General features: G+C 42.7%; 2 protein-coding genes across 5 annotated transcripts in view; both read right to left on the bottom strand.

Annotated features, from left to right (window-relative positions):
* The window catches only part of LOC115260031 (glutamate receptor ionotropic, kainate 2-like), an 882,928-nt gene that overhangs the window by 318,803 nt on the left and 551,038 nt on the right, over nucleotides 1–13,087 (bottom strand). The window lies entirely within an intron of this gene.
* Nucleotides 4,962–7,280, bottom strand: LOC134285073 (uncharacterized). The gene is made up of 2 exons (XM_062845100.1): nucleotides 6,836–7,280; nucleotides 4,962–6,581 (listed from the first exon to the last, which is right to left on the bottom strand). The coding sequence occupies exon 2, from the start codon at nucleotides 6,558–6,560 to the stop codon at nucleotides 5,178–5,180; it is 1,383 nt and encodes a 460-aa protein (XP_062701084.1). The 5' UTR covers nucleotides 6,561–6,581; nucleotides 6,836–7,280; the 3' UTR covers nucleotides 4,962–5,177.

The raw sequence follows: 13,087 nt of genomic DNA, 5'->3' as shown, positions 1-13,087 counted from the left end.
AACTTCTCTTGATTGCCAAATTCGTGAACTCGGTGCCATTATACGTTCACAGGACTATCATCTTACGTCCATTCTGTCACTCCACTTGTGCTTTGAACCTCTCGTACACTTGCTTTACTTGACCCTTGGATTCTAAGAAGTACACAAAAACATTGCGACTGGCTTTGTCAACAAAGGTCACGAAGTAAATGCTTCCTTTAATCGATGAGATTCATACCAGCCCGTAAATATCGGGATGTACTAAGTTCAACAGACTTTAATAGAACGAAAAAAAAATAACTTCTTGTGTGTTAACCCTGAGCGCATGCAATGCAGTCCGCTGTAGCACCAAACCGTAGAGTCATTGCTCGAATACTGCTGAATCAAATGTCCAAGCATTCGGTGCCACACATTGATACTGTTCGCCACTATCGCTTTTGATTCAGCTTGTACATTATCCATTGTCCTGAGTACCGGTGACCACGATATATCCATCCTCGTCTCGAACTTCACATCCATTCGCTTTGAATATCACTGTCATATTCTTGACGCAAATCTTGCTAATTCATTGTCAAGTCTGGCAGCATCCAAACGTCTTTTACTTCTATTTCTCGTTTTTCCAGCTCCAGCTTCACGGATCCTCTAGCCACAGATTTGATGCTTTGACTACTGATATTGGATAGTACTATTCGGGTAATTCTTTCATCAGCAACGAAGCCAACCATTGATCGTTTAATTCAAAACCTATTTCACTCAAATCATCTGCTGTTGTAACCAACTTATCGACGTAGTCTTCCATAGAATCACCTTTTTTTTCTACTTGATCGTCGTCAACCTGTCCCGAAGACCAAATCGTCGTATCAGCCGGTAGTCCTGGAAAGTTTGCTGTAGATTCTCCCAAACTTGTTTAGTGGTTTCCGTATGCTTGACCGTTTGGCCAGTTGGAACAGATTTCAGTTTATCATTTCTGACTCAGTCATTCGAGATCATGAAGATTGTTATGTCGCACGGCATATTTAGGTTGAAAACCAGAAGTGTCCCCAATAAGGCCCCGTGGAACCTGTCACAGAAATCCGGATGAGTCAACAAAATTTTTGCTGAAAATCGATGGATCAAACACAATAACAAACGAAATAAACACTTTTAGCCATTTTGGCAACCTCCTGATCCCAACACAATCCCGAACATCCCCGGAATGCTTCCGGATATCGCATGGCCACTTGAGTATAATAAACTATCACCAATTTATGATCGGGGTCTCCAATTAGCCTAGTGGTTAAGGCTATGGATCGCCAATCCGGAGACGGCGGGTTCGATTCCCGTTTCGGTCGGGAAAATTTTCTCGACTCCCTGGGCATAGTGTATCATTGTACTTGCCTCACAATATACAAATTCATGCAATGGCAGGCAAAGAAAGCCCTTCAATTAATAACTGTGGAAGTGCTCAAAGAACACTAAGTTGAAGCGAGGCAGACCAAGTCCCAGAGGGGACGTAGAGCCATAAAGAAGAAGAAAAAGATCTCGCGCTCAGTATCATACGGGCGTATCTACAATGATCGATTTCTCTTCATCGATTTTCTCTTTGGTTAATAACTTGGCCGGCAAGACATTTTCGGTTCTTTTTGATGTTTTAGATGTTCGTCCTAGTCGTCCTTCACCGAAACACACCGAGAGGTCTTCCGAAAATTGGTCATATTTTCCGGAATAATCCGAAGAGAAAATCTATGAAGAGAAATCGACCATTGTAGATACGCCTGTATGATACTAAACGCGAGAGATGATCGATTAAGGGGGCATCCATTTAGTACGTGATGCTAAAAATGAGAACTTTCGACCCCCCTCCCCCCTTCGAACGGGTTTTTCCTATACTTTTCCTATGCTTTTTACACTTTTCAGAACCCCCCCCTCCCCCTGCTTACTGGAGTTTGTGAGCTGCTACTAGGAAACGGAAAGAGCCCCCTTTGTTCCCTTTGAACATCTGGAGATCTCAGGAGTGTTTAAGGCTCAATGGCGTCTCAGCGGGTCTCGAGGAATTCCAAGAGGCTCTGGGGTGCTTCAGAGGGTCTCAGAGACGTTCAAGGGGGTCTTAGGAGCATTTCAGGGGATTCAAAAGGGCTTCAGGGAGATATCTGGAAGTCTTAGGGGTGTATAAGAGGCTCTTAGGGGGTTTCATGCAGTGATCTGTGCTCTCTTTTTTACCATTATCGTCGTAATGTTTTTACGCTCATGGCTAATGTTGCATACTACCGTCACTTGCGATGCATACGCAAGAATGTGGTTTGCGTTGAATACAGCATATGGCACCATGATTGAAACACAAGTGACGATGATGGAAATTTGAAATAACAGCTTCGCAATGCAGACTTGGAGTTCCAGACTCTAATGGTTCTGAAAACCATGAAAGAGTCATGTGGGTAAATCGAGAACCAGAAGTGTGAGATGAGAATGTTTCAGAGGCATTTTGGGGGGTTTCGGAGGCATCGCATTGTGTTTCAGAGGATTTTCGACGAATTTTGGAGGCGTTACAGGTCCGTTTTTGATGGTTTCAGATGGTCTCAGGTGAGCGGGTTCAAGGGGGATTCCAGAGGCATTTCAGGCAGTTTCAGAGCATTTCTGGTGGGATTCAGAGCCGTTATGGAGGCATTTCAGGTCTTTTGGAGGGTCTCAGATGCGTTACAGGGGGTTTTAGGGGGACTTTGGAGTCATTACAGGAAGTTGCAGAAGATTTTCGCTGGGGTAGTGATATTTTCGATGCTTTAGGAGATATAACCGGTGCGTTACATGGGTTTCTGAGTTTTAGGGGAATTTCGTAGGCATTTAAATATTTTGTGGCGGATTTAAGGGCCTTACGCAGGCGTTTTTCAGAGGGTCTCAGATGCGTTAAATGGGGTTTAAGGAGTGTTTAGGAGAATTTCGGGAACATTTTTTCTTTAGGAAGCTTTCACATGCGTTAGATTTTCTACGACCGGCCCACAGGGCCTAGCATTGAAGGTTTACTGATTTCCGAAGCAAGCTCTTCGACCCTGTCACCCAACGGCCAAATTTCCCACCGGGACTGGTTACTCCATTTTCCCTTAGGTTTCTCGTATCCCGGCCGGTGTCATGCGGAGTTAGGGATCGGAGTTGTACGGCAAGAGGCTGAAGGACCTCAAAAGAGGTCTGAATCGCCTTCAGGTTTCAAAGGGTGGCGTTAGGTGCGTTACATGAGTCACGAACCTGAAACCTCCATCATTCCACTGAAATGCTCTTGAAATCTATTTGAAATGTCCCTGATACCCGTTTGATTCCAGGTTGTTCCTAACTCCTCTATATGACTCTAACCTGAAATGCCTCAAAACTTCAGTGGCATAATCTTATTGAAACACCCTTAAATAATCATAACTAATTTGAAATGCCCCTGAAACGCCTTTCAATGGCTCCAGAAACCTCCTGAAATGCAACTGAAACTCTATCAAACGCTCGTAAAACCGCTGCCCCTGAAATAGCATACGGCGCCCTTCGAATGGGCCTGAGGCCGCCCTCTGAATCTCCCTTAAAACCCATTGAAATGTCTCTGAAACCCCCTAACGCTTCAGGAAGCGCGCCGTTGTAAAAAGTACAACACCACCAAAAAACCTTGCTCGCCGTATACAGCGCGAGCGCGGTGCAGTTTTGGACCCAAAAGGGCGCGCATCCTGAAAGGTTAATAATCTCCGTAATCCCATTAAAACGCCATCGAAACGAAACTTCCTTTATTTGTCAATATCTTGATTTTATCTTAGGCTAACCAAACCCAGCCGGGGCCCGTGGCATAGTTGATCACATGTTTCCTTCATTTGCGGATGGTCATGGGTTTAATTCCGGCCCCGGCACTTCCAAGTTTTCGTTAGTTGCTCTTCCCCCGAGACCGGCTGACACGACATTCTTCTGAGCCCATGGCTAAAACGTTTCCGGATACCTGGGCATCGGTGAACTGCAACTCATAACTCATAATCCATCCTCATCCCTGTGCTCATCATTCTACCATGTATAGAGTAGAAAAGTGAAAGCAGCAGAAAGGCAACCAACTCGATAAAGTAGAATAGAATTCATCTAAGCGCTGCACAAAATTTAAGAGCAGCTTCCAATTGAAATTGCTTCCTTTGTGCCCTAGTGGACAGTAGAGCTGAAAATTAGGTGAAGTGCTTAATAATAACAAAAACCAAGCCAAGTGGAAATTACAACGTTTGATTACTTTGACATTCATGCTTGACAGATGGCCAAGTGGCTTCGTAGCTTGGAGGAAAGAAGCGCCCGTCTAGCGCATTGAGAGCACTAGCGTGCGCAGGGATCTTGCTTAGGGGGGGCAATACAATGATGGTGCAATATATGATCATTGATCATGGTGCAAAATAGAATCATGGTGTTACACGAAATATGAATTCCCAAGACGGGGTTTCAACATGATGTGGTGCTAACATCGCCAAGTACTTCATATTGAGATTCTGGAGAAGGCTTCGGTTGGTGATAATTTCAGGGCAATGCGAAATTTTATTATGAAGTCATTATTACGGTTCTTATAAAATTGTATAAACCTAATACAATGGAAAATATCGACAAAATTATCATTTATAAAAAAAAAAAGATAATAACGTTACGAAAGAATTTCAATCTTGGACAACTAGTGATGCTAGAATTGGAGAAGACTTCATAGATTGAGTCAGCATTCCTAGATCGAAAATTTCGATCGGAATCCTTGGTGCAATCTACAGAGATTCCTCCAAAGATTCGTGCATGAATTCTTCCACGGATTTCTCCAGAAAATCCTTAAGGAATTTCTCCCGGAGCTCTTCCAGGAATTGCGCGAGGAATTTCTCCAGGATATTTTCCTGGAACTTCTGCAGGAATTCCTCCGGGGATTCATTAATGAATTTCTTCAGAAATTTCTCATAAAACTACTAAAAAAAATCCTCAAATAATTCCTCCAGGAATTGCTCCAGAACTTCAATTCTTGGGATTTGCGCTAACGTAAGAACCTCGACAACACTAATAAGACGCGACGCGAGACGGAACACAACACTTATTATTCTTACAACGTTAAAAAGGAGATAAAATTACCCTTTTGAGTCGACCGGTTTCGGGCTCGTTGTTGCCCATCGACAGGACGATGTCCGACTGACTACGTAGAAAACTAATACTACAATCCTACTGTATGCAGTATTCGTCGTGAAGCTTGTATTTTACTGAATTCTCAGCTTGGTCAAGTGGAAAAGGGAGGACGTAATTGGGGCATCGTCTTCATTCATTAATGGGCGGTCGGCAGTAGCTATATACATGGATTCCCATGCGATCAGTTGTGTAACTTTTCGGACATTTTTAAGCAGTTTCGCTTGCTCCCAATCTACAGTATGTCCCAGCGTCGTGGCGTGCATTGCCACACTCGAATCACAAGTCCTTCCATGTTCCACCGCGTTCTTGTGTTTGCGTAGACGAGTTTTAAACTTACGGCGTGTTTGCCCAATGTATACCGCTGGGCAGTTTTGGCACGGTATCTGGTAAACTCCGGATTTTTCGTCGGCTGGGACTCTGTCTTTCAGATTGCACAACGCATCCTTCAAGGTGTTGCTACTCTTGTATACCACCTGAAATCCGTGATGGTTGAGGGCCCTTTGGATTGGGTTGGTCAGCTTTGGGTAAAAGGGAAGGCTAATCCTTTTCACATCCGTCTTTTCTGGCCGCAGTGTCGTAGCATTACTCCTGTGTTTCTTCCTCTCGTGCTTTCTTAAAATTTTGTCCACAAACTCTCTTTCGTACCCATTCAACTCAGCAGCTTTGTGGATCCTGTTCCTCTCCTCGACAAAATCATCTCTTTCCATGGGAATGTTGTAGAGACGATGGGCCATGGAGTGGAAAGCTGCTTTTTGCTGGGCTCCGAAGTGATTGGAGTCTGATGTTATATACCGATCCGTGGAGGTTGGTTTTCGATATATTCCAAACTTCAGTTTATTATCTTCCCTCCTCGAGATCATCAAGTCAAGGAAGGGCAGTTTACCCTCTGCTTCTTGCTCTACCGTAAACTTGATAGTTCTATGTCGTGAATTCAGTAGTTCAAGCGTCTGCGACAAATACCGCTCTTTGACTACTGCGAAGACATCGTCAACATAGCGTCTCCAGACTCGAGGAAAACACCTTTCTTTCTCTAATCCATCTTCGAAGTCACTCAAAAAGAGGTTCGCCAGGAGTGGAGAGAGTTTGCTCCCCATGCTGAGGCCGAAAGTCTGCTTGTAGAACTTCCCTCTAAATGAGAAATAGTTCTGGTTCATACAAACTTCTGCCACCAAAAGATAAGCCTCAATTTGGTTTTGGGGCACTCGACATCGTTCTAAATGCCTTTGCAGGCTATTCAAGGCGTCATTTACTGGTACATTAGGGAACAGCGCAGTTACATCAAACGATACGAGTACTTCCCCTCGCCGAAGTTCGATATCTTTCAGGTGCTCCACCAATTCAACCGAATTACGGACGCTTCTCCCATGGGTTACAGGATATTTTCTCAGTTCATGAACTAGCCAAGCAGCCATCTTCTCGGTAGGAGTCGAGACGTTGGAAGAAATTGGCCGCATTCCTACTGGATTCTTGTGAATCTTCGGCAAACAGTAGAGGGACGCTACCTTTGGGTTGGGTACGTGCAATTTCCTTTCCAGACAGTCTTCTCCCACCAAACGCGCTACTTTCTGACGGGCGACGGTAGCTTCTTCAATCATCGCATTGAGGAAATCAGTCGCAAGCGAATTTCGAGACATGGTGTCTGATCCGTAAATTGCAGGACCGGAATGTGGTCTACTCTAGAGCGGACAAAGGAAATGCAGTGGTGATTATGGACAAACCAGACTACGACTCTCGTGTTCTTGACATGATCGACGATGGCCCATATGAAGAGTGCAGATTCAAGAATGGAAAACCCAAAGATCCCCTCAATGCGATGATTGAAGAAGCTACCGTCGCCCGTCAGAAAGTAGCGCGTTTGGTGGGAGAAGACTGTCTGGAAAGGAAATTGCACGTACCCAACCCAAAGGTAGCGTCCCTCTACTGTTTGCCGAAGATTCACAAGAATCCAGTAGGAATGCGGTCAATTTCTTCCAACGTCTCGACTCCTACCGAGAAGATGGCTGCTTGGCTAGTTCATGAACTGAGAAAATATCCTGTAACCCATGGGAGAAGCGTCCGTAATTCGGTTGAATTGGTGGAGCACCTGAAAGATATCGAACTTCGGCGAGGGGAAGTACTCGTATCGTTTGATGTAACTGCGCTGTTCCCTAATGTACCAGTAAATGACGCCTTGAATAGCCTGCAAGGGCATTTAGAACGATGTCGAGTGCCCCAAAACCAAATTGAGGCTTATCTTTTGGTGGCAAAAGTTTGTATGAACCAGAACTATTTCTCATTTAGAGGGAAGTTCTACAAGCAGACTTTCGGCCTCAGCATGGGGAGCAAACTCTCTCCACTCCTGGCGAACCTCTTTTTGAGTGACTTCGAAGATGGATTAGAGAAAGAAAGGTGTTTTCCTCGAGTCTGGAGACGCTATGTTGACGATGTCTTCGCAGTAGTCAAAGAGCGGTATTTGTCGCAGACGCTTGAACTACTGAATTCACGACATAGAACTATCAAGTTTACGGTAGAGCAAGAAGCAGAGGGTAAACTGCCCTTCCTTGACTTGATGATCTCGAGGAGGGAAGATAATAAACTGAAGTTTGGAATATATCGAAAACCAACCTCCACGGATCGGTATATAACATCAGACTCCAATCACTTCGGAGCCCAGCAAAAAGCAGCTTTCCACTCCATGGCCCATCGTCTCTACAACATTCCCATGGAAAGAGATGATTTTGTCGAGGAGAGGAACAGGATCCACAAAGCTGCTGAGTTGAATGGGTACGAAAGAGAGTTTGTGGACAAAATTTTAAGAAAGCACGAGAGGAAGAAACACAGGAGTAATGCTACGACACTGCGGCCAGAAAAGACGGATGTGAAAAGGATTAGCCTTCCCTTTTACCCAAAGCTGACCAACCCAATCCAAAGGGCCCTCAACCATCACGGATTTCAGGTGGTATACAAGAGTAGCAACACCTTGAAGGATGCGTTGTGCAATCTGAAAGACAGAGTCCCAGCCGACGAAAAATCCGGAGTTTACCAGATACCGTGCCAAAACTGCCCAGCGGTATACATTGGACAAACACGCCGTAAGTTTAAAACTCGTCTACGCAAACACAAGAACGCGGTGGAACATGGAAGGACTTGTGATTCGAGTGTGGCAATGCACGCCACGACGCTGGGACATACTGTAGATTGGGAGCAAGCGAAACTGCTTAAAAATGTCCGAAAAGTTACACAACTGAACGCATGGGAATCCATGTATATAGCTACTGCCGACCGCCCATTAATGAATGAAGACGATGCCCCAATTACGTCCTCCCTTTTCCACTTGACCAAGCTGAGAATTCAGTAAAATACAAGCTTCACGACGAATACTGCATACAGTAGGATTGTAGTATTAGTTTTCTACGTAGTCAGTCGGACATCGTCCTGTCGATGGGCAACAACGAGCCCGAAACCGGTCGACTCAAAAGGGTAATTTTATCTCCTTTTTAACGTTGTAAGAATAATAAGTGTTGTGTTCCGTCTCGCGTCGCGTCTTATTAGTATTGCTCCAGAAATTCCCCCAGAATTACCACCAGGAATTCCTTCAGAGATTCCTCCTGAAATTTCTTTCAGGAAAAATTCTCAAGGAATGTCTGCCAGAATTCTCCCAAAATATCCTCTAGGAATTGCTATACGGATTCCTTCAGAAAATCCTAAAGAAATTTCTCACGGATATCTCCAGAAAATTATCCAGAAAATTTTCAATGATTTTCTTTAAGGCAATCATCCATGAATTTCTTCAGAAAGTTTTTTCTAAAATTCCTCCACAAATACCTCCAGAAATTCTTTCAGACATTTCTCGAGGAAGAACGCCAGAAATTACACCAGGAATTCCTCCAAAAATTTCTCCAGGAGTTACTCCAGAAAGTCCTAAAGAAATTTCTCACGGATGTCTCCAGAAAATTATCAAGGAATTTATATACGAATTCGTCAAGAAATTCATTCATGATTTTTTTCAGAAAATCTTTCTAAAATTCCTCCAGAAAGAATTTTTAGAAATTTCTCGAGGAAGTACGCCAGAAATTCCTCCAGGAATTTCTCACGGAAGCGTCCATGAAATTCTCGGAAAATTATCCAGGAAATTCTCAAGAAATTTCTTCTCCATGCATTTATTCAGAAAATCCTTCCAAAATTCCTCTGCAAATTCTTTAAGAAATTTCTCGAGGAATCACGCCAGAAATTCCTCCAGAGTTCCAGGAATTCCGCTAGAAATTCCTTCAGGAAATCCTCCACGGATTCCTCCAGGAATTTCTCCAGGAGTTCTTCCAGGAATTTCTTCAGCAATTTCTCCAAGGATTCATAAATGAATTTCTCCAGCAATTCTTAAAAAAAATCTTCCAGATATTCCTTCTGGAAATCCTTCAGAAATTCCTCGAGGAGTTCTTTCAGACATTCCTCCAGAAATTTCACCAGGACGTCTCATGTATTTATCAAATAATTTCTTCAAGAATTCCTCCAGTAAATACTCCAAGAATTCCTTCTGAGATCCCTTCAGAAAAATTCTTCTAGAAAAAATCCACTAGGAATGTCTGCCAGAATTCCCCATATATTTTCCCCAGGGATTCCTCCATAAAATCACAAGAAATTTCTCTGGGAACTCTTCCAGGATTTCCATGAGAAATTCCTTCAAGAATACCTTCCGGAAATCCTCATGAAATTTCTGCAAAAAATCCTCCAGGGTTTCATCCATAAATTTCTTCAGAAATTCCTCAAAAATTCCCCCAGAAAATTTCTCCATCAAATTTGTCAAGGAAGAACTCTAGAATTTTTTCCAGGAATTCCTCCAAGGATTCCTCTAGAAAATTCCCTAGGAATATCTGCCAGAATTCCCCGGGAATATCTCCCGTAACTCTTCCAAGAACTCCTCGAGGAATTCCGCAATGAATTTGTCCAGGGAATCCTCCACGGATTGCTCCAGGAATTCCTTCGGGACTTTTCCAGGAATTTCTTTAGGAATTCCTCCAGAGATTGATTAAAAAATTTCTTCAGAAATTCCTCAAAAAAATCCTCCAGGTTTTCGTTTAGGAAGTCCTTCATAAATTCGTTCAGACCATGTCCTCCATGGCTTCCTTCAATAAATACTACAAGAATTCCTTTAGAGATTCGTCCTGAAATTTCTTCCAGGATTTTTTTTTGGAAAGTCTGCCAGAATTCCTCTAATATTTCCTTGATCGATTCCTCCAGGAATTGCTCCACGGATTTCTCCAGATAATCCTAAAGAAAATTCTCACGGAACTCTTTCAGGAATTCCTCCTAGGTTTTCTCGAGAAATTCCTCTAAGGATTCCTCCAGGAAATTCTCAATGAATTTCTTCAGGTAATCCTCCAGGGATTCATCCATAAATTTCTTCAGAAATCCCTCAAAAAATCCTCCAGAAATTCCTCCAGAAATGTCTTCAGGAATTATTCCTCCAGGGATTCCTCCAGAAAATCCCCAGCGCATTTCTGACAGATTTCCTCCAGAGGATCCTGAAGGAATGTCTCCCAGAACTCTTTCAAGAATTCCTCCAGGAAATTCTCCGGTTTCTTTTTTCAGGAATTTCTTCAGGTACTCCTCCAGGGATTCATTTTTTTTTTCAGTTATTCCATAAAAATCCTCCAAAAATTCCTCCAGGAATTCCTTCAGAAATTCCTCGAAGAGTTTCTTCACACATTCCTACTGAAAATTCTCCAGCAAGCCTCATACATTTCTCCTTAATTTTCTCAAATAATTCCTCTAGTAAATACTCCAGGAATTCCTTCAGTAAATACTCCAGGAATTCCTCCAGTTAATACTCCAGGAATTCCTCCCCTTGAAATTTCTTCTAGGAAAAATCCTCTCGGAATGTCTGCCAGAATTTATCCAATATTTCCTCCAGGGATTCCTCCGGGAATTGCTCCATGGATTCATCCAGAAAATTTCAAAGGCATTTCTCCCGAAACTCTTCTAGGAATTCCTCCTGGAATTCCTCGAGAGATTCCTCCATGGATTCCTCCAGGATTTCCTACAAGAAATTGTCAAGGATTACATCAGGAATTCCTTAAACGATTTATCCATGAATTTCTTCAGAACTTCCTTCAGAAATACCTCCAAGAATTGCTCCAGTGATTCCTCCAGAAAATCTTCTAGAAATTTCGCCAGAATTTCATCAGAGAATCCTAAAGGAATGTCTCCCGGAACTCTTCCAAGAATATCTTCAGGAATACCTCCATGGATTCCTTCAGGAATTTCAACAGAATTTTTCCATTGAATTTCTTCAGAAATTCCTCCACGGATCCTCTACATAATCCTTAACCAATTTCTCACGGAACTCTTCTAAGAATTCCTCCAGGGATACTGCCATGGAATTCTCCAAAAATACCTCCAGAAATACTTCCCGTAATTCTTCCAGGGAGTGCTGCAGAAATTTCTCCAGGTATTCTTCCAGAAAATTCTCTAGGAATTTCTGTCAGATTTCCTCCAATATTTTCGCCAGAGATTCTTCCAGGAATTCCTCGACGGATTCCTCCAGAAAATCTCCCGGAACATTTCCGGGAATTTCTCCAGAAATTTTGTTCATGAATTTCTTCGAGAATTCCTCGAGGAGTTTCTCCATACTTTCCTCCAGGAACTCCTCCAGGAAGCCTTGAATATCTGTCCAGAAAATCCTTAAAGAATTCTTCCAGGAATTTCTCTAGTAATTGCTCCAGGAATTTATCAATAAATTCCTTCATGAATTCCTCCAGAAATTTCTTCAGGGATTTCTTCAGAAATACCTCCCAGAATGCAAACAGGATTTTTTCTAAAAATTCCTCCAATGAGTTCTTCAGGTATTCTTCCAGAAAATCTTCCGGGAATATCTCCAGGAATTCCTCCAGGAAGCTTAAAATATTTCTCTTAAAATACCACAAGAATTCCTTAGAAAAATGCCTCCAAAAAATCCTTTAGAAATTCCTTCTGAAATACCTCCAGGATTTTTACAGGGACACTTCCAAGAATTTCTGCAGGGATTGCTCGAGGAATTCAGAAAAAAAAATCTCCCGAAACTCTTCCAGAAATTCCTCTAGGAATTCCTCGAGAAAGTTTTCCAGGGATTCCTCTATGGATTTCGCCAGGAATTTCTCCAGGAATATCTTCAAGAATTTCTCCAGGGATTATCAATGAATTTCTTCAGTTATTTTTAGAAATTCCTAGAGGAGTTCCTCCAATCATTCCTCCAGGAAGCAGCAAATATTTTTCCAAAAATTTCTCAAAGAATTCGTCCAGGAATTCCTTCAAAAATTCTTCCAGGAATTCCTGCATATTTTTTCAGGAATTTCTCCAGAAAATAAAACCTCTACGAAATTCAAGAGGGATTCTTCTAGGGATTTCTCCTGAAATTTCTCCAGGAATTCCTCCATGGACTTATCCTGGGGATCCTCCAGAGATTCCTCCAGGGATTAATTCTGGGCTGCAAAACGGTGAGCCGATAAGGAGAGCGTTAATTTAGGGATTTCTCAAGGGATTCTTCCAGAATTCTTCCAGGAATTCTTCAGAGATTTCTCCAGAAATTTCTCCAGGGATTCATGCTGAAATTTCAGTATTTCCAAGGATTCCTTAAAGAATGCATCCAGGGATTTCTCCAAGTATTCCTCCTGAAAATCCTCCAGGAATTTCTTCAGGAATGCCTGCACGGGTTTTTCCAAAACTTCCTCCAAGAAGTCTTCCAGAAATTGATCGTGAAATTGAAGAAGTTCTCCAGAAATTAATCCAGAATTTCGTCTAAGAAATTCTCCAGAAATTCGTCCCGGAATTCCTCCAGAAACTTCTCCAGGAATTTCTCCACGAACTCCTCCAGAAATTCTTCCAGTGATTCTTTCAAGAATGCCTCCAGGGATACATCCAGAAATTGCTCCAGGAATTCTTACACGGATTCTTCCAAGAATTCCTTCAGGAATGCCTTCACTGATTCCTCCAAAAATTCCTCCAGATATTTATCCAGGATTTCCTGCCA

Source organism: Aedes albopictus, chromosome 1, assembly GCF_035046485.1.
Source record: "Aedes albopictus strain Foshan chromosome 1, AalbF5, whole genome shotgun sequence".
Taxonomy (NCBI): domain Eukaryota; kingdom Metazoa; phylum Arthropoda; class Insecta; order Diptera; family Culicidae; genus Aedes; species Aedes albopictus.
The sequence above is the reverse complement of the archived record's forward strand: the minus strand, read 5'-3'. Positions and strand labels throughout refer to the sequence as shown.

Excerpts from the sequence above, each read along its gene's own strand:
- LOC134285073 (XM_062845100.1), bottom strand. The coding sequence starts at position 6,560 with ATGCGGCCAATTTCTTCCAACGTCTCGACTCCTACCGAGAAGATGGCT.